Source organism: Camelus dromedarius, chromosome 12 (assembly GCF_036321535.1).
Source record: "Camelus dromedarius isolate mCamDro1 chromosome 12, mCamDro1.pat, whole genome shotgun sequence".
In the NCBI taxonomy this organism is placed as follows: domain Eukaryota; kingdom Metazoa; phylum Chordata; class Mammalia; order Artiodactyla; family Camelidae; genus Camelus; species Camelus dromedarius.
The window spans coordinates 62,829,693-62,853,618 of NC_087447.1; the positions used below are offsets into that span (position 1 = coordinate 62,829,693).

The 23,926-nt window shown below is 44.3% G+C and overlaps 1 protein-coding gene across 4 annotated transcripts in view; it reads left to right on the forward strand.

Annotated features, from left to right (window-relative positions):
* Positions 1-23,926, forward strand: part of FAT3 (FAT atypical cadherin 3) — a 613,920-nt gene that overhangs the window by 574,137 nt on the left and 15,857 nt on the right. For all 4 annotated transcript variants that reach the window (XM_031460537.2, XM_064492802.1, XM_031460538.2 and 1 more), the window contains 3 exons: positions 5,238-5,372; positions 7,230-7,387; positions 14,573-15,041. In XM_031460537.2, coding sequence (XP_031316397.2) covers positions 5,238-5,372; positions 7,230-7,387; positions 14,573-15,041 — 762 coding nt within the window. The remainder of the gene's footprint in view (positions 1-5,237; positions 5,373-7,229; positions 7,388-14,572; positions 15,042-23,926) is intronic.

Sequence of the window (23,926 nt, forward strand, 5' to 3'; positions counted from 1 at the left end):
GGGATTGTTAATGCTCATCTCAGAGCAGAGAGCCCGTGGTCCTAACCCTCGGAGTTCTGAATAATCCAGTGTTGTCTCTGAATCTTAACCAGATTCCCCCTACAAAGTTGGAAGTTCATATGTTTCATTCATAACAGATATGTCTGCAGATCCTTAATCTCCAGCGTGCCTAAGTCCAAAAGTGCCAGGAGAGGTTTGGTGGGGTCCACTGCGGTGATGATACCAGCTTCTCAGCATGTGAATAGCCCCTTATATATTCCACCCACACGCAACTGCCCCAGAGAGGATGTCTTGATTGAAAATGCGCTCAGTCTTAGCAAAATCATCCAAGAAATACGGCTGAGCCAACCAAACACCAGTCTAGACGATTCTGTGCTTCTAGGAGAACCACAAGAGACCGCATCAAAGCCAAGAGACCTTAGGAGAATAGGTTTTAAAACTTCATGCAGGCTCGGAATTAAGAAGGAAGCTTATTGACTTCTGTGGCATTGGCTGAGACATGGCATCTTGGCAAAGCATGTGAATTCAGCGTGTAGGAAGTTTACCATTAGTTATTAGCTTCTCAGTATAATGAGGCTGCTATGAACCAGGAGGTTGAATGTGCTCAAAGTGGCAGCAATCGTAATCACCGTTAGATACTGAAGTGTGAGCTTAGAGGCATAGACTTAACCCTGGGGGCTGTGGGGGGGGGGAGATCAGGAGGGAAGGGTCACGCACGGGGCAGTGAGACCCTGCTAAAATCCACAAGGGGATCCCCTTTCTCCTCCCTGCAGGTTCCAAAGCTCTGAGCTTCTGCTCAAGTGAATTGTGTGTCTTCAGTTCCGCAGAAAGTGACCTGAATTTCCACTCAAGCCAAGGGGTGGGGAACCTTCTTTGGAAGAACAGCCACCTTGTGTGCCCACTTACCCTGGTGGAGAGGCTTTGTGGACAGAAAACTTCCACCCAAGACAAGGTCGCAAAGGGGCTGAGCCAGCTGCACGTGGCCTGTGACACTGATTAATAAAAAGCTCCTCCCAGGCACATAGTACTTCATGTCATCTGTCAATTGACAAATCATGAATTTGACCCGAAAGGACAGCAAGGAAAGGGTTACACTTGAGTTCAGGTCTCTGCCGTGTTGCTCAGTCAGGCTGGTGTCCCCAGTTTGGGGACCTTGCAGTGATTTACTTTCACTCTGAGTTTTTTTCCTTTACAAGTTGCTTTCAGCTATGTTAGTCCACGTAATGCTCACAACTCTGTGAAGAATCCTGATCCTCATTTTTCACAAAAGAGAAGCATGTCCCAAGGAAGTTAAGCAACTTGTTCCGAGCCAGACAGTCAATACGTTGAATAACTAGTCAGGGTCAGAATCCAAGGCTGCTGCTCGGTCAGTGCAGCACTCTTTCCGGTTTCCTGCCTTCCAGAAGGGCCCTAGGCATGGGGAACAGAGATTTCTGTGCTGTACTCTCTGATGCTTGCTAAGAACGTCTGATCCTTCTGTCCTGCCCTGACTTAGCACCAGTGGCATCAGTTGGTTTGGTAAAGTGGGACCCTTCTCCCTTCACGCTCACTCTGGCGCCAAATTGATGGATGCCTGGAGATACAGAGCAGGGAGGTCTAGCGCCCCAGCCCCCACGCTGTCACTGATCACAGCGCAAGTTAATTAAACCTGGATTATTTAATGATAGTTAATAAGATAAACTTCCTCCCAGAAGCTGGTGGGAGCTGACACTGTTGTCTGTTAACTGTTATTCGGGAGCTGATGAGGCACTTTCTTCCACCAGAGAGACGGCCTTTAAGGCTCCTAACGATCTTAGGTGTACGTGCTTCTCTGAAAAGCAGACGATAGAAGCATATGCCTTCTGAAAACAAGTTAACCCGTCAGCATCCGTTTAAAGCATACTGGGTCTTACGTTGCTGGAGAATTTAGCACTTTTGGCTGAGAAGAGGGCTGTTACCCCCAGGGAAGTATCCCCAGGACCCAAACCTGGGTACATCTGAAGTCGAAGGACACTCAGTGCGTTCAGGGTTGGCGTGTGAAGGTCACATCCCTCTGACAATAAATATTTCAGAAAGAACCTAATTTCTTACCATAGTTGACGGAAAGGGAAGAACTCCAGTACTGCACTTGGAGAGGATTTGGTTTGGGGAAGCCTGTTTTTCAGTAACCAGAAGTCTCCCTCCATTTGGAAAAGACTGCATTTTGTGCACCTGCTCACATCTGTCCCCAGCTAAGGAGGACATTACATTTACACTGACCTCCAGACTCTAATCTGCCTTCATCCTTCCTTGAGCCACCAGAGAGCAGACTCTGAGCAGAGGAAACTGACAGCAGCAGCTGGAGCCCGAATGTTTATGGCTACTCCTGTCCCGGGCGGGGACTCCGGGGGGAGAGGCCCCACAGGCTTTTTAAAGCATCAAGAGACGGTCCCTTGCCAAGAACTGTCCCTTCTGCTTTCAGAAACCTACTACAGAGAAAAAGAAGGAAAAATAATCTGTCAAAGTCAATGGCTGCTGGAATGAATAGAAATATACATGATCATGTGTCTAATATTTACATTAATATTAATTTTAGAATGCATGTATTATAATATTTATATTAATATATTTTCTATCTGTCCTCCAGCTAGGGTTTTTATAAGGGGGACTGGATCTAACATAATTCATTGATTTAATGGATTTAATTATATGGTTCTTTGGTTATGACATAAGAAAAACAAAACGAGCTGTGACTTTGAACTCCAGTTGCTGGTCTAAGTGACTTTGTGTTTTAATCCAATATAAGCGATTTGGGTGATAAAGTGAGAAGCCCTGTGCTAATTACCAGGGCGGGACTAGTGGTAAAAGAAAAGGTCAAAACACGTAAGTAAGAGGGAGAAATACTCAAATGCTGTATTTATTCTGAAATACAGTGTTTAGCTTTTATTATATGTACTTACGGCTATTTTTTTTTTTAAATGTCACTGTAACTCCTGAGAAGAGAAAACAGCTTGGATATCATGAGTCTGAAATTATCTAGGTCTCTTTTCTCTTTTGAAGAAGGGGCTTTTAAGCTGGATTTTTGATCATGCAGATTTTCTAAGCAATGGAGCCATTGCATTAGAGCCAAAAAGACTATGAATGCAGTATATATATATATATATATATATATATATATATATATATATATATATAGCTGTATCTCAGAAACACAGAAATTTATAGAAAAGTGAACCTTTGGCTGGCTAAACTAGGGCATGAGGAAAGGCATATTTATGGGATGGAAAGGAGCTGGCTTCTTGAATATGTAAATTACTGTTTCTGTGTCTAACTGGAAGCTAATGCCCAGGTAATCTAGACTTAGGTCTATTTTATGGGATGCATTTTGTGATTCATTTATGCTCATCGCCACCTCCATGTGGCTGAGGTGAGCACTGGGTTCAGTTTGCACTTGGAGCACGTGCTAACTAGTCAACACGTAGAACCTACCTAGAAGTATACAGGCCTGGAAACTGAAACCAAGCCACTCGTGGAGAGAGCAGAGTAGGCTGGTAGAGTTGTGAAAACACGGACGCATGCATGCAGTTAAGCCACCAACTACGATTGGTTCATTCCCATGAAACAGTTCTTCTTACTCAAAAGGTCTCATCCTTCAAGGCTGAGTTGAAAATGCTCTCTTCCTTTGCGAGGACGTCCGACATTCTCCCAGGAGACACGGCTGTTCCTTCTCCAGTGCTTCCTCTGCTCTCACGTATCCCTAGCAGAGCAGTTGCCTGATTGTGTTGCAATCACGTGTTTGGGTGCTGTTTCCTGGGGGAGCGGGAGAAGAGATGGGATCACTTTTTTTTCAGCTTTATATGTCCAGGCCTATCACCTCACTGGCCCTAAAAAATTACTTGTTTGATGAATGCACCAAAAATTCAAAAACTGGTTATCAAAAGCCTCTTAAAACAGATCAGAAGGTGGCTGAACAGCTGTTTTAAGTTCCATAAATATTGATAGATACGTGGCAGGAATAAAGACTCCTTGGAATGAAAATAGGAAGATGTATTTCAGGGCACTTATGTCTTTTAGAACCATTTGCAAAGATCAGTCCACATTTTCGGTTAAAAAATCCCTTCATCTTCGAAGACTTCATAAGCTGGATCATTGCCAAGATGATCTTTTATGGCTGAGCGCTAAACCAGTGGAAAAGAGGATTGATGAATTCCGAGTTTGCTGATGCTACTTATCTTGCTCCCTTCCAGGGTTACAGCTCTTACAGTGTTTATGTGTAGTTAGCATTCACTGTCTGCTTTCTCCTGGACAAAGAAATGACTGTACCACGGGACAATATGCTTAGTGAGGAGGAAAGAGTTTGGATGGGAAGGAGGAGGAGAGTGGGCCAGATCTCACTGAGGAAAGAAGCTGCTAGTGTCCGGTGTGTTCTTGGTTCACAGAGAAGAGGTGTTTCTTGAGACCACTGCTCACTCAGCTATGGGTTATTTGCAATTTGTGTCGCCTTTTCTACAGTCCTTTTACCACTTAAACTCTCGCCTGATTACATTTCAAATAACCAAGACCTTTGAAAAGTGCATTTCCTTCCGTGGACCCATATTTGCCATCCCCACATCTCTGAAAAAAACTCCCTTGGGTCCTGAATTCTGCCTTAATCGGTTAATGTGCTTTCCCGAATTTCCCTTCTGAGGAATTAACCTTTCATCTCACGGTGCTATAAACATCGAACAGGTGAAAAGGAAGCCTACCTCTGCCAAGAATAATTCTACTATTTTTGGTAGTCGGCAGGGCACATTTACAGCTAATCAATACGATCGCAGGTAGCAGAAGGGATTGGGACCCAGTGGGAGTGGTGCTTTCACAACATAGAATGAGTCCTACTTTTCTTTGGGAAAGCCTTTCCCCCCTCCCTCTGAAAACAACGGCTGACATCTTCTGAAGTCTGGCCCTAAGTTTTCCAGGATGGGAGAGGGACGTAGGAGAAATCTAAAGTCAAGTGATGCATTCCAATGGCCACTAGTGTGCAGGAACCCCGCTCCAGCAGAGCCCACGAGAGGCTGGGTAGCCTAAAAAGAGGAGCCCCACATGGACTCTTTGCCCCTCAGCTACTTCACTCTGGCAGTGAGCCTTTGCAGATGCAGGGATGTTCGATGGGAATCCACACCAGGTGAATCCCGTCCAGGCCTCCTCCTTGCAGGTGGCCACTTTGTCTCTCAGCCCAGAGCCTGTAGAGCCTGGTTGATTGCCTTTGTACTGATCATGCGCGTTTCCCTTTGTCACAGGAGGACTGTGCCCAGGGTCCAACGATCCTTGCATGGAGAAGCCGTGTCCGGGGGACATGCAGTGTGTTGGTTACGAAGCCAGCAGGAGACCGTTCCTCTGCCAGTGTCCACCGGGGAAGCTCGGAGAGTGCTCAGGTGCAGAGTGGGGTGGGGTGATAAGGGTCTAAATTCATATTCCTGAAGCCCTTGCCCTTGAGTAAATTCATCTTCCCGTAGCCCTTCCAGAAGACATTTCTATCTGCATGCAATGTTTTCCTTCAGAATGGACCACAGCTAGCATCCCCTCCCCGAATCCTTGGGAGTTATGACAGCTGCAGCCTGTGCTAAGGAAGCATACAAGGCCTGTGGGCTCCTTATGGAACAGGAGACCACAGCAGGTGTTTTCAGTCATGTCACTTGGACATTATGGGTGTGAAATTACAGAAAATAGAAGGCTGTTGGCTAGGCAGGAGGAGTTGGAGTATTTGTGGAATGGCCTTTGATGTTCAGAGGGCTACACAAACCTCTACCTTTTAATAGAAGGTAGAGCTGAGCCAGGCAAGTTGACCTTCCATCGAGTAAGCCCAGCCTACAGTCCCAAGTAAGCAGACTCTCCTCAGGAAATGTACTGCTAATTGCATGTTCCCAAGAGGAGAGGTGCTCACCTGTGTGTCCTAAAGAAAGAAAAAAATCAGTATTTATGTTATTTCAGTCTACATGATCCTCCATTTCTGATCATCACTCAGCTTCTGTGCTTCATTTGACTCCCATATTCTCTACAGCTTCTTTCCCCTAACAGGGGTGCTGTTCAGTTTTGGTGCCAAGAGAACCCTCTTTTTGGTAGAGGATGTGTTTAAAATACAGGCACACTGATACTAATTTTGGAATCCAAGAAATATTTATCGAGTGATGATTATAATAATAATATAATAGGAATAAAAAATAATTATTCCTAGTGTGTGCAAGGCACTTGCCAAGCACTGGGTTCTAGAAGCTCAGCCTTTGCAGAGACAAGCACTGTTCCTGAAAATAGAAGCCGAAGCTCTTTCACAGTTGATTTCAAGAACGGAGCTGCCCCTGAACTGAGGGGGTCACCAGCACATTTGCCTCTGAAGTCATCTAAGGCTTCGACTTAAAAGATAGTTATGCTGTCCCCACCCTAACACACACGCTGTGCACACAGCAGGTGTGCATGTGGGGTGACAATAAGGCCAAGCTGCCTAACTTCAGATATCTCTTTCTGCCCGTCTCTCTTCTCCTTTCCAACACTTCATTGTCCGTGATTATCATCCAGTTGGTTTACTTCCACACTTTCTACCTTTTACCCCAATGAGACAGCTTTTCAGCCCTTACTTTGCTTGTTAAAACAAAGTTAAGAATCAGGAAAAAAAAAAAAAAGAAGAGGGCAAACTCAGAATTGGCCGATGTGGGTAGGACTAAAGATTCTAGGCAGGGAGCCTTGAAATTAATGGTCCAAAGGTAGAATTGTGACTGCGCAAGACATGAACTTCCTTTACATCAGTTACCTTTTTTCAACATTAGTGCAAATGACCTCAGTTGGCTGTTTGGCATTATTATGCTTGAGGAATATGGATATTCTCTGAAAATGGTTTTGTCTTTCCTTTGTTTCATGGAATTGAAAGTTCTTGAGAGTCTGTGATGAGGGTGGGAGTAAAGGGGTATCTTTTAATGGTGCTAATTTTAGGAAGGAGGCATGGGGAACTTAGGGACACTCAGAAAATTCAAGTTAGAGAATTTACTAAGTTGCCTTTGACATGAGACAGTAAGTTTTTTGGCATCTGACTAGTTAATATTTTTTTCACTTTGAAATTAGAGAATGACCTGAAAAGGAGAAGCAGTTTTGAATCAAAAAAATGGTTTCTCCTCAATGCCTTCATTAACTTCCCATGGTCTTTAATCAACTTGCTTGGCAGTCGTTGGGTGAGTTCATGTGTCCCTGCTCGTTTCTGGGTGTTAAAAGTATATACTGTCTCCCCGTCATGGTCTTTTCAGGGCACACTTCTCTCAGCTTTGCTGGAAACAGTTACATCAAATACCGGCTTTCTGAAAATAGCAAAGAAGAGGACTTTAAGCTAGCTCTGCGCCTGCGAACGCTGCAAAGCAACGGGATTATAATGTACACCAGAGCAAACCCCTGCATAATTCTGAAGGTAATTAAAACAGGTTATCTTTTCCCGCAGTCAGTTCTCATGTTAGTATTTTGGCTCTTGGATTGGGGTCTGAAATCATTTCGTTCTTTTAAGTTCGGAAACCAGAAGCCGACTTTAGAGCAAAGGGGAGCAGCAGCAGAACTGGGAAGTGTGCCAACACCCCATTTGCTTTTGAACATTTCAGCCTGGAAATTGGCTCTTCGGAGACTGGGGCATCTCTCTCTAGAGTGGGTTCAAGGGTCGGCCTCCTTTGAGCTGTAATCACTCGACAGTTCATTAGAATGTGTTTCCTAATCAGTTCCACGGCAGGGGTGGTCCTTTACAAAGATTGACTGTATCCTCCTCTACCACATGGATCTGCCCACTGACCCCTGAAGGTCACTTCTGTTCTTGCTCAGGGAGGAAGTTGGAGATCTGGGGTATAGAAAATTCCATATGCCCTATCATGGCCCAAGTAGCTCAATTTTTAAATCACTCCTAGCCTCAGAAACCCTCGGAAGGCACCAGACTTCCTTTACAGCATGTCTGGCATTTGAATTCAGGTCAGAGCTTCTGGTGCCTTCATGAAAACAGTAACACTAATAAATAGCTTTACATGCCTCATTTGACTTTTGTTACGAAGTTAATCTAAAAATGTGTTTTATATATATGGTCATCCCCATTTGATCAAGGAGAGTATAGAAGTTCAGAGAGGTTAAATGATTTACCCAAGGTTGTCCAGCTACTAAGTGAGAGGCCTGGACCTGCCCTCCACTCTCTCTCACACCGTGCCCTTCATCTCCGTGCTCTCCCCAACTCTCAGCCTTGTGACTACAACTCATTTTATCCAAAATCACATCTGGGCATCTGTAGTCCGGATTAAGCCTTCCAAGATGGGAGGAGAGGGGAGAAGAAGGAGGGAGACACGTGTAATATAGAACGCTATTCTCACCAAGATGCTATGCCAGCCCACTGCCCACTGTAAGCGTGTTCAGAGGCGGGTGGAGCCTGTCCAGTAGGAGATGCCTAGCAAGTGGATATGGCTGTTGATTTTTTCCTTCCTAGTGTTCTGTCACTAGACTACTGGGATCATGGTGGGCCATTTTAGCTTCTGTTCTTTGACTGTTAGATCACATCCAAGTTGATTAGGTGGCCCAGGCTCTCATCCTGGAGGGAGGAAAGTGTGTAGAACATTAAATGCCAGTGGCCTCTCCTACCATGTAGGCTCGTATGTACCCCCTTCTGGTACTGCCAGGTATTACTTGGTGTCTAGAGAGAGTCAGCAGAGCTGGACTTTAAAGTTGGGCCTTACTCATTCAACTTAGAGAATAATTTCAGGTCTGGTAGGAAAGCAGTGTTTTTAAAAGAAGCACAAGAAGCACTCTGAATGCACAATTTAGAAGACAATGAATACAAATCAGATCTTCATAGTGGAAGAAGAAAAATTCAAAAACCTAAGTCCTGTCTTTTTAACCTCCTGTCCCTTGAAGCAATCTGCCTTGGATCCTTAGCTCACTTTCTATACAGCCCTGAGAAGTGAGGTTTTGTATGACTACTATGCAAGTGCTCTGCCCATCCAGAGGACCCAGCTCCCAAGGACTCTGCCTGGGTGTCGCTGACCTTCCACCTCGCCCCCTTCAGGCTCCTACAGGGCTGGTGGTTACAGAACATCCTTAGGAGGGATATACTTTCCATTTGCAAATCTCCTAGAAAGCATTAAATTTGAGAGAGAACAAAAATATTGGACCTGAATGGCTTGATCCTAAAATGAAGCTTGTCATTTGACACTTTGCTTGCAAATGTCTAAAATGTGCAGATCCCTGGGGATGGGAAAGAAGAATAATTAAACCTTTTAGGCAGCTCTAGCTCCTAAGGTATATTGTATTTCATGAAACAAGTGTGTTTCTGAAAGTTGTGTAAATTGAATCTCTATAAATGGAATTCTAATAAACTAAGGGTGGTTGCTATTTGAAGGAACCCCTCCATTAATCCCTTTGTGATGTGAATAATCACCCCCAATCTGTCTGCTCTCTACGTTTGCTTTTCATATGTTGGCTTTGCCCAAAGCAGGACACAGCTGTACTGAACTATTGCAGATATTCTCCTGGAGTCTCCAGGAATATCCACTTAGGGGATTTGGATCTGTTTGCTTAACATTTTCAGCCTCATGCAAGATTTAATTTCATTGGCTTTAGGTACAGTATGTGCCTTGTACTTTGGTTCCATGACCACGCTGAAATGCTTTGTTTAAATTGCACCTCTTGGTTGTTTATATTTTCCCAGTTGGAGCACATTCTCTAAAAAGTACTTAAGACAATCTGTGGGGTGAAGGGTACCCCCTTGAAGACAGTTGAAGAATTGCATGGAGACCTCGGGAGGTGAAAATTCTCATGGACAAGGAGCATGAGAATGCCCTGTCTTCTTCCAAAAGAGATTCTAGACTTACCATAAACACTCAAATGCAATAAAATCAAAGCACTATTAAGATGGAAACAAGGATAGGGGAAGGGGATTAGGAGATACAGATTTTCAGTTATAAAATAAATAAGTTATGAGGATGTGTAATGTACAGCATAGGGAATGCAGTCACTAATATTGTAATAATTTTGTATGGTGACAGATGGTAACTAGACTTACCATTGATGATCATTTTTTAATGTATAAAAATATTGATTCACTATGTGGCACACCTGAAACTAATATAATATTGTAAGTCAATTATACTTTATTTAAAAAAAAAAGATGATAACAAAAGATTAAGACCCAACCACTGAAACAAGGAATGGCAAAATATCATCGACAAATCTAGACCCAGGGGTTAGTTGAATGCAAACCATAACTCTGAATTTCCTGGCAGCCAAAGTCAGAATGAAATGGTGGGATGAGTTCAGTGGCTCTCCTTGAACCAATGAAAGAGAAGAAACATGCCAGATCAGCAGGAGAGATTTGCTAGATGCAAGTAACTTTTTCCCTATGACAGTCTTCTCAGGTCCAATATTATATAGCAAAAGCAAAAAAGTACATGCTTATTAATCTAGAAATACCACATTTTATTTTGGAGGAAAATTATGGACAAAACATGCTTCATTTTTTTTTATCGAAGTATAGTTGATTTACAATGTTGTGTTAGTTTCTGGTGTCCAGCATAGTGATTCAGTTATACATATATATATATATATATATATATATATATATATATATATATATTCTTTTTCGGATTCTTTCCCATTATAGGTTATCATAAGATACTGAATGTAGTTCCCTGTGCTACCGCCCCCTACAGGGCAGTGACAACCACAGAGCAAAAAGGAGGCTCCACCCAACATCCAGTGCAGGCGCTGGTCACCCAACATGGCTTCATGTTGGTGATTCTCAGACGTGGTTAATTTAAGACCCCAAGACTGAGAGGAAGATAGTTAGGGAAAGCTCATTTGGTCTGTAAAACAGTCCACTCGGAACAGCCATATCTGTCCAACACAGCTCTGAAGAGTAACAAGGAAGTGCCCACAGTATTCCAGAGATTCAAGGGTCTGTGAAAGAGTATCACTGACAAGTGAGTTAACTTACAATAATTACAGATTATAATAATAGGAAAATACTTAAGCGTTTACGAAGTGCTTTCACAAGCATGTATTTTTAGTCTCACTCTCCTGTGCACAGTTATGAGTGCCTGCCTTTTTTTGCCCATGAAGAAACAGGTTCAGAGAGAATCGGTGACTTGCCTAAGCTGGTCATTAGTGGACCTGGCCCTGCATCAGTGGCCGGCAGGTCAGGAGTACTACAGCATCTATCAAAAGAAGAGATTTGGAGGGCGGAGATTTATTCATTCATTTATTCATTCAGAGCGTATTTTTTGAGCATTTATTGTGTGCCAGATAGCTAGTAATGGCAGCCTTAAAAATAGGCTTTCAAAAAGTTCCGTGTTCAAAGAATATTTAATAACCCTCTTCAGAGTTCTATGATTACAGTGCATTTGCTAGAGCCACATCTCAAGGATCTGAAGGAGTAAGACTTTGTGCCACACTTTTTAACTCAAAATCCTACTTTCCTACCAGATGACTTCTTACAGTTCTGATATCTTGTCTCCCAAGCCCCAAGCCACTGAAGATCCGTGTTAAAACACATCACTGATTCACACAACCCCGAATACCTAAATATTTTGTGACATTAGGACCACACCCTGAATTCTGCGTTTCATTGAACGCATTGCCTGCCTGCTGCCGCTCCCCACCCCACAGCACATCGTTCCAAGGTCATGTTCTATAGACTCTTCTTACAGTTGTATGCACACCTCAGTTTGTGTTAAAATAGCTTGCCCTCCAATTTAAGAAAGCTCTGTCCTCTTAAAAGAAAGATCCTTTAAAACTGGGTAAACCCTATTCTGAAGGCAGAGAAAAGCTAAATATGATTAGAGTCTAGTTTTCCAGTATGAAAGGACTCAGATATGAAACTGTCCTCTCCTCTCCCTGACATAATATACTTAGCAAAGTATTAACTTTTTGCAAGGTAGCTTTTGGCATCAGCTTCCTGGATTGTCATCTAAACAAGACATATAGTTCTAAACGCCTAGAATTTTGAAGATAGGAGTCATTTTTGTTTTCAAAAGGCTAAGGCTCATGTAAGGTATCAGGTTTCTATTCCTTCAGCGGTGTTGCTGCTGGGTTTGTTTTGTTTTGTTTTTTTTCAACAGGAAAAAAAAAAAAGGAAACAACCATGCTCAGTGTTACCATGGGATAATTTTTGTTCCTTAGTTATAGAACTTTGATGGATGTGAGTACATCAGAGCCACATCAGTTCTCCTGGATGAATTTGTGACTTGCTTTTTATCCCGAGAGGTTGGGGTTAGGGTCGGGGAGGGGAATGGACCAAGTAATATATTAATTGAATGCATCCTTTTACAAAACCTTAGATGAATTGCACCCTCATCACAAGATTTTCCTTGATAGACTGGGGATCCCACTTGGTAGCCACTGAGCATAACAGCAGATGGACTGTGCCAGAGGAAGGTAGTCCCCGAAGTCTCATTTGATCATTTTATGACTTCCATTGAAATAAGAATATGGATATTATCCAGGAGTTGTCACTAAGGAAGTATTCTGGTATGATTTACAATATTCATTCAGTCCGTTTTGTTGAACCAAAAAAAAAAAAGTAAATGACGAAGGCAACAGCTTAGATTACACATGAAAGCTCTCTGAAAAGAACATAAGTATTTGTCTCCAGTCTTTTTACGTGCATACATTTGCATCGCAGAGTGGAGGAGGTACACACTAACTGTGTATGAGGCGGCTAAGCCTTCTGCAGTGGCCCCAGTCTCCTTGTAAAATAAGCCACAGCACTTATCTCTGCTTTCCATGCAAGGGGTCCCAAACCCACAGAGGCCAGCCAGTTCTCTCCAAGTCATCCGGATGATGACATGGCTAAGCCGGAATTAGATTTCTCATTCCTAAATTCCCAAGGCTCTGCCTGCTTCACAAAGCCCCTTGCCTTCCATATACACACACTGATGTGGGATAAACTTTATATGCAGAAGGAGAGGGTGCCAGAAAATCCCTAGAGCCACAGAGGCAGAAATGAGAGTCCCTGAGAAGCCGCTGTCTGCAGATCCCACTGAAGCACAGATGACAGAGAAATACTCCATTTGTGAGGATGGGGGATGTTGTGGTCGTCCCTAACAGGCTTATCGTGAGCCAAATGCATTTTGGAAAGTCTGGTCCGGTTGATTTCTATGAATTCACTTGACATTCCTACCTCCTTGGCTCTTAGTGCTCTGGAAGGTCTGTCTTCCTCCTCTGCCCTCCCTCTCTCCACAAGTTCATGTTCTCTAACCAGGATTTGGCGTAGGACTACACGTGTCAGCAGATCCTAAGCAAAGGCCAGCCGCCCTGCCATGACGTAGGTGCTGGACTCCCCAGGATCCTTCTTCTGCTAAATCATAGACAAAGAAGAGGAGAGGAGCTTCTGTTTCACGGTTTCTGGCTATGAATGCCTTCATGACCCAATAGCAATTTGTTGACTAGACAGGGATCTGGCCCTCATCCCCTGGATCCTCAAACCATCTTGTATTTCTGAGAAATGGAGATGAGGGTGGACAACAGAGGCTTCAAAAGGTCAGCCCGTCTCCTCAGCAGCAGTTGAACCTGGGTCTCCATGGAGGACCAGTACGTGCCCAGCAGCTCTGGGCCAGCCAGCCAGTATCCTTCTGCAGCACACTTTCTTCCTGAGTTTGATGCTCTGCTGGGGTTGGCTTCCTGGCGGGTTCAGGTGGGGATACTTGAATGTCCTCCCTGCACCAGTGCAATCAAAGAAGCAGGCAGGTCTCTGTTGTAGCTGACCCCAGGCCAGGGGCTGGGTGTATCCACAAGCTGTGAATAGTTAACCAGATCCTTCTGGAGTTCCAGATGTCATTAAATATATATACATTCTAAGCGAATGGCCAAGCCCCAAGCACTCTGTGAGATAATCTTAACCTAAATGATGAGCAGCAATCCTGAAGAACTGTTTTAAGAAGATGCTAATGTTTAATATGGGAGAGGTTTTAAATCTTAAATGTGTACAAAGCTGAGAAGTAGGAAGTCTTTGGTTTCTGCTTGGCCCCTTTCTGTCCCCTGCAGCACACACATAAACTGACTTGGGGAGTATGTATGCATTTCTGTGTTTATCTGATTTCTGGCCATCTCCCCGACTCAAACATCACCTCCAAGAGGGCAGAGATGATAACTCTTTTTGCTCACAGTGGTCACCCTAGCACCTAGCACACTGCTTAGCACACAGTAGGTGTTCGATAAATATTTGTAAATCAGTATTAATGAGTTCACAGAAATCATTCCTATCCTGGTAGTAACTAAGAAGGGTGCAGAAAATAAACAGACCCCCTCCTCAACAAGAAATTGCCGTGAATTTTTAAGGGATGAACAGAAAGAATAGGATCATTCTTAAACATAACTGTGGATTTCCGAAGCTCTGCTCTTATTGCTAATTACAAGAAGATTTGTGGAAGATCAGGCATATATTTGCATAGCACATAATGAGGGGGGAGAGTGATTATTAAAAATCAAACCAGGGCAGATTTATGACTGGATCAAACGCAGTGTCCATCCTAGAACCTTCTTGTGAAGAAGCCCTCAGGCTGGTGGGGAGCAGGGTGTCCAGGAACGTCCTGCCGGATGCATGTTTAAAAGCACTCGGGTGTTGGTTCCCGCACAGATCGTGGACGGCAAGCTGTGGTTCCAGCTGGACTGCGGCAACGGCCCCGGAATCTTGGGCATCTCGGGCCGCGCTGTCAACGACGGGAGCTGGCACTCGGTCTTCCTGGAGCTCAACCGCAATTTCACAAGCCTGGCCCTGGACGACAGCTACGTGGAGCGGCGCAGGGCGCCCCTCTACTTCCAGACGCTGAGCACCGAGAGTACCATCTACTTCGGGGCCCTGGTGCAGGCGGATAACATCCGCAGCCTGACCGACACTCGGGTCACACAGGTGCTGAGCGGCTTCCAGGGCTGCCTGGACTCGGTGATGCTGAATAACAACGAGCTGCCGCTGCAGAACAAGCGCAGCAGCTTCGCCGAGGTGGTAGGCCTGACTGAGCTGAAGCTGGGCTGCGTGCTCTACCCTGACGCCTGCGAGCGCAGCCCCTGCCAGCACGGAGGCAGCTGCGCCGGCCTGCCGTCCGGAGGTGAGTGAGCCTGCGCCCTCGGCACCCTGCCCCTGCCGGGTTTGGGGGGGAGGGGGGATGCGGGGCAGACCTGCAGGGGGCCTCGCTCTCACAAGCATAACCGACCCAAGTGCTCCCCCAGGGAGGCCGTCCATTTCCTAATCCCCTTTACCGAAGTCGCAGACCTTGATAATTACAGGAGTGTCCAGTTTAGCCAATCCATTTGCAGCGTCCCACAGGCGCAGTGCGCTGGCCTCAGGAATCCAGAGATGCTGTCACAGCCGCTGATTCCCTTGTCCTTCCACACTCTTCCGGGCCTCAGCAGCCTAGAGGAATAGGCTCTCCTTTTAAGTATTTGCCCCTTTGGGCCACTTGGATGTCACCGCAGAATGACTGGTAATGACCGTCTGAGTTATGACGTCCACCCACTGTCCTTTCCCGGGTAGATGTATACCTGTGTTAGAAGCTAACAGGGGCACAAGGTGAACCCATCACCCCAGGAATAGAAGTATAGTGGAGCATGCTTTTATAACGTGTGTATTAAATGTAAGCCCAGTGACAACTCTATAAAGGAGCAGAAAGTCAAGAATGAGAGGGCAATTTACATGAAGTGCCAGGACAAGCAGTTAATGAGGGCGTGATGCTTTACCCCAGTAAATTTTCCCCCAAAGATACATCATGAAGACAGAAGAAAGAATAGAGTAGGACAAAAGGGGGCGGGGCTGGGGGGAGTGTGGATTTATAGGGTTTCTGTTGTTCAAGGGAAAAGATGACTTAAGTGCCAGGAGTCTGAAGATGAAAGAATCCCTGGCTTTACCCAGATGCAGGATCTGTGTTCAAGCAAACTAGGTCAGGCGCTCTCCTGGTTCAAGGCTTTGCCACCTCAACGGCCCAACCACTGATTCCCCTTCATCCCCTCTGCAGAGTCTCTCCGTGGGAGTGTGACTAGCAAATTTAAACCTTCCCCGCAAATCACTTAGAGATTCTGCGTGTGCATTACCATCTACTGTTCGTGAAGCCCAACTCCAAATTTAGAGTCCATTTTATTATTAGAATGTTATAAACTGCCCATGAAATGATGCACTGCTGAAACGCAGACACCAAAGTTATTTAGACTTGCATATGTTACTGCCACAATGAGGGCCAAGGGCCCTGGGGGGGAAATTTCTGCCATCTCGATTTAAGAAATCTATTTGCTGTTTTTACTGTCTCAGCAGTATATGTAAATAAAGGGTTGTTATGGTACCATAATTCCCAAATGATGGGCAGTAAGTATACTTCAGTGGTTCTATAAACCAGCCCGTTATGACAAGTCATGGCCAGTTTTTCACCAGGCAAAACAATTCTGCTAGTGTGAGCCATCTACGATGTATAAAAGGAGCATATAATTAAATTGGGTTGAAATAGAACACCACTCCACGTCCAGTGCTGAATGCATAGCCACAAATTATAACATGCTTTTAACCATGGCAGGATGTTGTTTTTGCTGGCAAAGCTATGGGCTTCTACAGTGGGCTATCTTTAAAATAATAATAATCATCACTGTATTAAGGAAAAAGAGTAAGGAACCTTGTTTTCCCTCAGTATGCATTCTAATTTTTTTTAGTTTAACTGCCATGAAATCCTTGAGCAAAGTGTTGAGTGCAGGTATGTTAGTTAAATGACTATGACTCATTAGAAACAGCAGTTTTCCTCTATTTTTAAAATCTCATTTGAGTTAACCAAATTTCGAGACTGAGGACCACCTGCCATATACTTTTCACACGGTCTAAAGAATTTGTTTTCCCCTCCCCAGGGACCCAACTTTGCCCACGAGTTGCATCCTCTCTCCTACCCTTTGTCTCCTGCCCCCACCCCAACTTTCCCCGAAGATTGGGTTTGGGTTTGGGTTTGGGATTGGGACTCTGAAGCAGGTCCTCTTTCTTCCAAGGGAATAAAGCCTCTTATCAGTTCACATCTCTCCTTTGTACCAAGGAGATAATGTTTTCCTAAACCAAAGAAAGTGTCTTTCCTCACCTCCATCTAAACAACTCTCTCCTCTCAAGCCTACTACCTCTGTTTAGTTGAGAGGGCTGGATGGTCCTTATCTTAGTAGCCCCTCTGGCGTGGTCCGGATGGGGCAGCATTGTGGCCTCACGCACAGCAGTCCTGAGCCCAGGGCCAGCAAAGTCCTGGCCACTCAGCAGGAAATCAAAGAAGAGGGTTTCTGGGGAATCAAAGATACAGGATCCCTCTTCTGATGTGCAAGGAGGTGCCTGCCTGCTCCCTGGCTAGCAGGACCGGGGCCTTTGCTTCTAAAAAGAGAGATAATCCATTTTCTTGCCCCCATTATCTGTTCACATCAGAGGAATTTTTGCTAGGTCCCTGCATATTCCCTAAATTGCTGCCAAATACCAAAGGGAGGGGAGCAAGAAAAGGAAGAACCAACAATTTGGCCTTTTACTCATATTGATGAAACTATTTAGCTAATTATAAGGTTACTGAAAATAAAGGAGAAATCATCTTAGTTATGACTGATGGTTTAAAAAAAACAATCAGGTTGAGTCATTAACAAAAGAATATTCGTGCTTGGAAGAACTCTGTCTGCCTACCAGGGATGCCTAATCACAGGGAGAGAGTCTTGCTTCTCTAGATCAATGGCTAGGACGCATGGAATATTCAGAGAGGAAATTTGAGCTGGAGAAAGTTGAGCGAGGTCCTTAAAATAACTATATGCACATAAGACAGTTTTTTTTGGGGGGGGTAATTAGGTTTATTTATGTCTTTATTATAATTTTTTAATGGAGGTATTGGGGATTGAACCCAAGACATTGTGCATGCTAAGCATGTACTCTACCACTGAGCTCTGCCCTCCGCTAGAGAATGTTGATGACACAACTGAATTGTCTGAATATCTTACGCTGGGACACCCTGAGTTATGCATTGCTCTAAAATTCCAGGACATATACTTCCCCTTGCCCTAATCATCCCCTTGGCCACTCAAGAATGCTGGAGTATTGGCCATTGGCTCTCCAGGTGACAGACTCCACCCTCAAACTGTGACTGTCTAGCACCCCATCCTTGTTCCAGCGCATTCAGAGCTGGTAAAGCAGGCAGCCTGCAGCAAGAAGTATTTTCTTTCAGAGAAGCAGGATTCTGTGCCAGCCACCTCCAAACCCAACCAAACCCTTGGCGTGAGAGGCAACCCTTAGCTTGGAATGACATGGTCAGCAGCTCTGACCAGTGTTGTAAGTCTGGCTGTCCCAGGAGCAAGCCATGGGAACCCCAGGGGAGTCAGAGCCCAGAACGCTGACTTGTAATAAGAGGCTAAATATGACTCCGTTAATGAACCACAGAGGGAAGGCTCTTTCTTGGCAAAGCCTTAAAATTACATGTATTTCATAAATATGAACTGGAAATAGCAACCACCGTGGAAAAGAAATGGCCTGGTCCCATTGTGACCCCTGCGTTTCCAGACCCAGTGGGTAGGCGGCAGCCCAGCGAGCACCCACAATCTGAATAAGGAGGCGTCGGTCCCCCGTGCTTTATCCTGCTCAGCTCAAACCCATTACGGGAAAACCAAGTTAAGGCGAAGCTGCAATTTGGCAAAGCAATGTGGCAACTGATGACTGCCAGGCCAGAAATAGTCATTCCGACAGTTTTGCATGAGACTGGAAGCCCAGCTCTTAAAATGAGAAGTTGGTAACTTTTTCAATGGTAAAAAGTTCCACGTGTCAGTCTCTTCCTGGGCGCATGGTACTGTGATAAGAGCCTACCTTGCAAGTGCTTGTGCCCTGTGACACAATTCTTACCCCAGTACTCTGGACAAGTACTGTTCTTTCCTCCCCTCAACCCTCATTTTTTCAGATAAAGAAATAGGCCAGAGAGGTTAAGTTACTAGCCCAGCATCACACAGCTTGTAAAGTAGGCATGCCAGGATCCGATCCAGGTTTGTAGAACCCCCTCCCCCCACATCACCTGAGGGCCTGATTGAAACGGACCTTGTGATAGAAGACTCTCCAAGTTGTTAAGGGAAACGGAGAATCTATTGACTTGCCTCGTCGTGCCCTGTCCACGTCAGGGGAACCTTCCACTAGCTCACTGAGTCGTATTTGCAAATTCCTAAACTTAACAACCAAAAAAAGTTCTCAGTGAAAAATTTGGAATTAAAAACAGACCCAAACCTACGAATCAGGATCTCAGAATCTGTAAGGGTGGAATTCAGAATTTGAGCATCTCTGTTTTTAACAAGCCTCCAAGGTAGTTCTGTGCAATTCTGAGTTTGAGAACCACTGACATTTGGGAATCCCAGTGAACTCTGTATTTGCAAGAGTGTGGATCAGTGAGTTCCAGGAGACATAGGACAATGAGAAATTCAATGTCAGATGCACAACCTGCATTTTTTTAAATGATTGCTTTAGTGTGAAGATTGAACTTTGTTCCCCAGACGGTCAGAAGTCTGGGGTCACTCTGAGCTTTCCTTCAAAGATCAAAGTAATAGCGTGTACCTACTCCATCTGAGCAGGTTGAATGAAACAAGTTCTTAGATGTTACAAATAGTTGGACACAGAAACATTTTCAGCAGCAAAGCTACCTGTGCAACTTTGGGTGATGTTTTGCTAAGTATTTTGTGTCCCTAACTTGTAAGTGTCTAGATTACTTCAGATTACTTAGTCTATCAAACGGTCACCAAGTGCCCAATTTATGCCAAGCTTTGTGTTAAATTCTGGGGTCTTGTTGCCATCTCTGTGACCAATGGATTCACTCATGTGGCCTCTCTCCCCTCAATGCTGACTTAAGGAAATTGGACAGGGTTTGCTACTTGTGCTTAGCCTACTGGACCACTGAGCTCAGGGGGACAGAGAAGGGAGAAAGCAGCCTCCCAGAGAATATCCTGTGGACAAATTTGACTGAGCTTTGCAGCTTATGGGGAAAAAAAATTTTTTTTTTTTCCTGGGTGACTTTCTTCTAAATACTGAGTTAAACTTTTTTTTTTTTTTTTTGGTGCTTTGGAAAAACCTCATGGTATCAGCATTAATCATATAATATAGATACTAACAGAAAAACTCCAAACCCGAAATCAGTCAGGTTATGTGCAGACACAAAAGAACATGCCAGAGGGTGGAAATTTACTGTGCACCTAATGTTGTTAACACATGAAATGTTTCCAGATCCTCAAGGAAAGTATTGGAGGCTCAGCCCAATATACAATACGTGAAATGTGAACCAGCTTTCCTAGGGGAAGTTAGAGGTCTCGCCTTCAAAGGTTTTCATTTTACAAGGTCTGAAGGTACTGCAGGGACCCTGCTTGGTGAAAGAGGAAAGTCGAGGTGACTACAAGTTGCAAGAGTAAAGTAATTTAATGGCCAAGGCCACAATCTGCAGCTAAGCTCACTCCGGTTACGATTAGCATCTCATGTGAGAATGTGGCCACCAGTTTCCTCACACTCATGAGATTCATGTGGACTCGAAGTTTCAGTACTTCCCGACATTCAGCCTAAACGTCACAGTTTAAAAAAAAAAAAAAAAACCTGAAAAGCCTCCCATGGCTTTTTGTTGTTTGGTTTATGAGCAACCTACAAATGAAGCTGATTTCAGAATCCTTGGCAATTACAGTAATTACAACAATAAAGCACCTAATGTTTGTGGGCTGCATTGTGGTTGATGAATTCAGGAACCTTATTATCCTCTCTGAAGTGGGCATTAGTGAGGCTTAATTATCAGATACAAATAGGGAGGTTCTTAGAGGTCAGGCAGCTCAGCCGTGATCAAGCCCAGCCAGTGGGTAACGGCCAGAACTTAGACTTGTACCCAGGGCCTCACCACCACATCACAGCTGCCTCCTCAAATCATAAAGTTCTTGGAGTGTCTGCGTGAAATCCATAATTCAGCAGGCAGAGTGGTTGATGCTGACTTCAGATCCCAAGTGCTAGTTTTCCATTTGTCATTATTTCCACCTTTGTGCAGAAGACAGGTGTTTCCGTATCAAGGCTGCCAAATCCGACCAGAATGATGTTCACCTACACCGCACGAGCAGGGCCGAAGGTTGAAGCCATTACTTGGATGAATCAGGTCGGAAAGAGACTAGCAAGTCAAAGGAATGAGACATGAATTATCTTGATTATTTGCCTGCACAGCCCAAATTCACTCTGTAATTGCCAAAACCATTTCTGTTTTTGCACTTAATAGGTTTTGCAGTGTCCTCTTTGAGCAAGGAAAGGAGGGGGCATTTTAGGTTCGTCTGGGTGCAGATTTCACAACTGTCTGCATCCACTGTAACTAGGATTGTAAACAAGAGCATAGCTTCAAAGCAAGGCTTTAAAACACACTTCCCATTTTGCATGGATGTGAGAGGAGAGAAGCTGTGACATTGTTTTGTTGTTTTTTTTTTTAATGTGTATCTTAATGCTAGTGGGACAATGATCTTTTTTATGTCTGGGAAGTAGTGTGAAGTGGCATCTGCCGCTTACTGACTGTGTAACTCTGGGCAGAGCGTCTTATGTAAGCCTCAGTTCCCGTTTTGTACAATAATAGCACTTCCAGCATAGGGTGGTTGTCAGGAATTGTGAGATAACGCATGGAAAGAGCTTAGCATCTTTCCTAGCGCATAACAAACTGTTGTTCTTGCCAAGAGTTTCCTTACTCGACATTCTCCCCCAACCCAAGGGGAAAAAAAAAACCTACTCTTTTTTAATAAGCCACTGAGATTATCCACTACATTTTATTGTTTCTTTTATATTTACAAAAGTGTTAAAATATTATTGGTGATCAAATAAGGCCTGGCTATCTTTTGGAATTCCGTTCCCTCTGTTTGTGTTTTATACCAACATATGGGAATGCTTTGCAAGAACAGAAGCCTTATTATGCTATTATCTGTATTATTTAATAATTATTAGGCTCCCAGAAGGGGTGTCTGAAGCTCTCCATTTCATGCATCTCATTGGCTCCCTGGACAGTTGTAGGGAATAACTTCAAGCTCCTCCTTATTCCCAGTAAGTAGGGAGTTCTGGCTCACTGACAAGTTCCACTGCCAATACAGTTTCGTAGAAAGATTTGAGAATCTGAAAGCCTGGCTTCAAGTTCAGACTGGACCATTTACTAGCTGCGCGGACTTGAACAAGCCCGTGCTCTCTCCAGCACCCCCATGGAGTTGGGATGTTAATAGGGCCTCTTATTTCTCTTCCACAGGATGATTTTGAGCCTTCACAGAATGACTGAAAGTGATTTCAAGCCACTAAAGCATTAGATCACTAATATAATTATGGCAGACTTGCTGATATTATAAAAATGATTAACAACAGGGCCCAGGCCAGGCTAAGGAGATCATAAAAAATAACTTCATTACAATAGGTTGAATTTTCTCAACAAGCCTCTTTCACAAAGGCTGAATAATAGACATAACTATTTTTTCATTAAAAACAAAAAAAAAAATTTGACCTCCTTTTTAAAAAATCCAATTGCTTTCCCCTTTCATGTTAACATAAAAACCCCACCAGATTTAAAGTTCTAAAAGCAAGAATTCTTCCAAAGGGTCTCTGCCTCCCATGCCCCATGGGTTTGAGAGCATGAGAACAGGTCCTAGAAAGTTTGCTTCTCTTTTTAATAAACAGAGAACTCTAGATGGAAAGTGTAATGAAATGTGATTATTAAAAATACAATTTAGGATAATACCAAACGGCTTAGGACTCTGGAGCCAGACTGCTGGGGTTCAAATCCACACTAGCTTCACGACTGTGAAGAAGGAATCAATTTCTCTGCACCCCAGTTTCCTCATCTATAAAATGAGAGCAATAATAGTGCCTTTATAATAAGCTTGTTTTGGAAATTAAATGAGTTAATATATGTAAAGTGCACAGAACTGTTCTTGGACCATAATAAATGTCACATGTCACATAAGTGTCAGCTACCATCATCACCATCATCTTCAAAATAGAAAGTTAGCTTTCTTAGACAAGAGCAAGGCCTCTCAGTCGTGTATGGTTTATAGTGATCTCTGGCCTCACAGGTGGCGTTTTTCTGTCTTTGTATCCCCAGTCCCTGTTCCAGGGAAGTGCTGGTAAACCAACCCTCCAAAAATATGATCGGCAGCGTTTGTTGAATTCTGTAGTGTAAACACTCCCGTCCTGGCTGGCGTCAGGCTACCAGCGGTTTAATAACCCTCTGCCAAATTCCCCGAATACTTCACAGTCGGCGCCCCCGACCTCCCCCCAGGGTGAGATGACTCCAGCATACCGCTGCCCGTGGCTCAGACACTCTGTCAGTGAAGAGGTTCATCAGTCAGGCTGGCGGCTGCAGCAGGTAGCTCTAGATCTCCCACAAAAGATAATGAAAATGACAAAATGCAGAAAGAAATGTGTGGGAGTAAAATAGGCCACTAGAGGTAGTGCCTCATTTTAAATTCTGATTTTCCAAGGCATAGAGACACCAAATCAAAGAAATCAAACCCTCGACCCTTGACCCTCAACCCTTGACCCTCGACCCTCGACCCTCTTTAGAATCCAGTTTCCATGATAGTGATTCAAATGTCCCTTATTTCCAGACAGTCCCTCCTTGCCCCTCCCTGGCCCGTCGACTACTTCTGCTCTAGTTTTATTTGAGAAATGGCCAGAAGCTTGTCAAATTGGGTCTGGAGAGGGAGCGGTTTTACCTGAGCTGACCCTCCTTGCCTTAGATTTCCCCTTCCTGACTTCCCTCCCTCCTCATCATTGGAGCACTTTGCAGATTCCTCTACTGTGGTTGTCCCCCACTTCCCTTTAGTCGAAAAAGGAATCATACTCATCCTCACGAATCACCCTGCCTCTAAATGGCATGCCATCCTCACCAAGGACTAGCCAGGTGACATAAAGAAGCATTTTCCCAATCCCAACTGCTTTCAGTGATCCCCACTCCCATGTTTTTTAGATAGCATCACACTGTGAAGAGTAGGT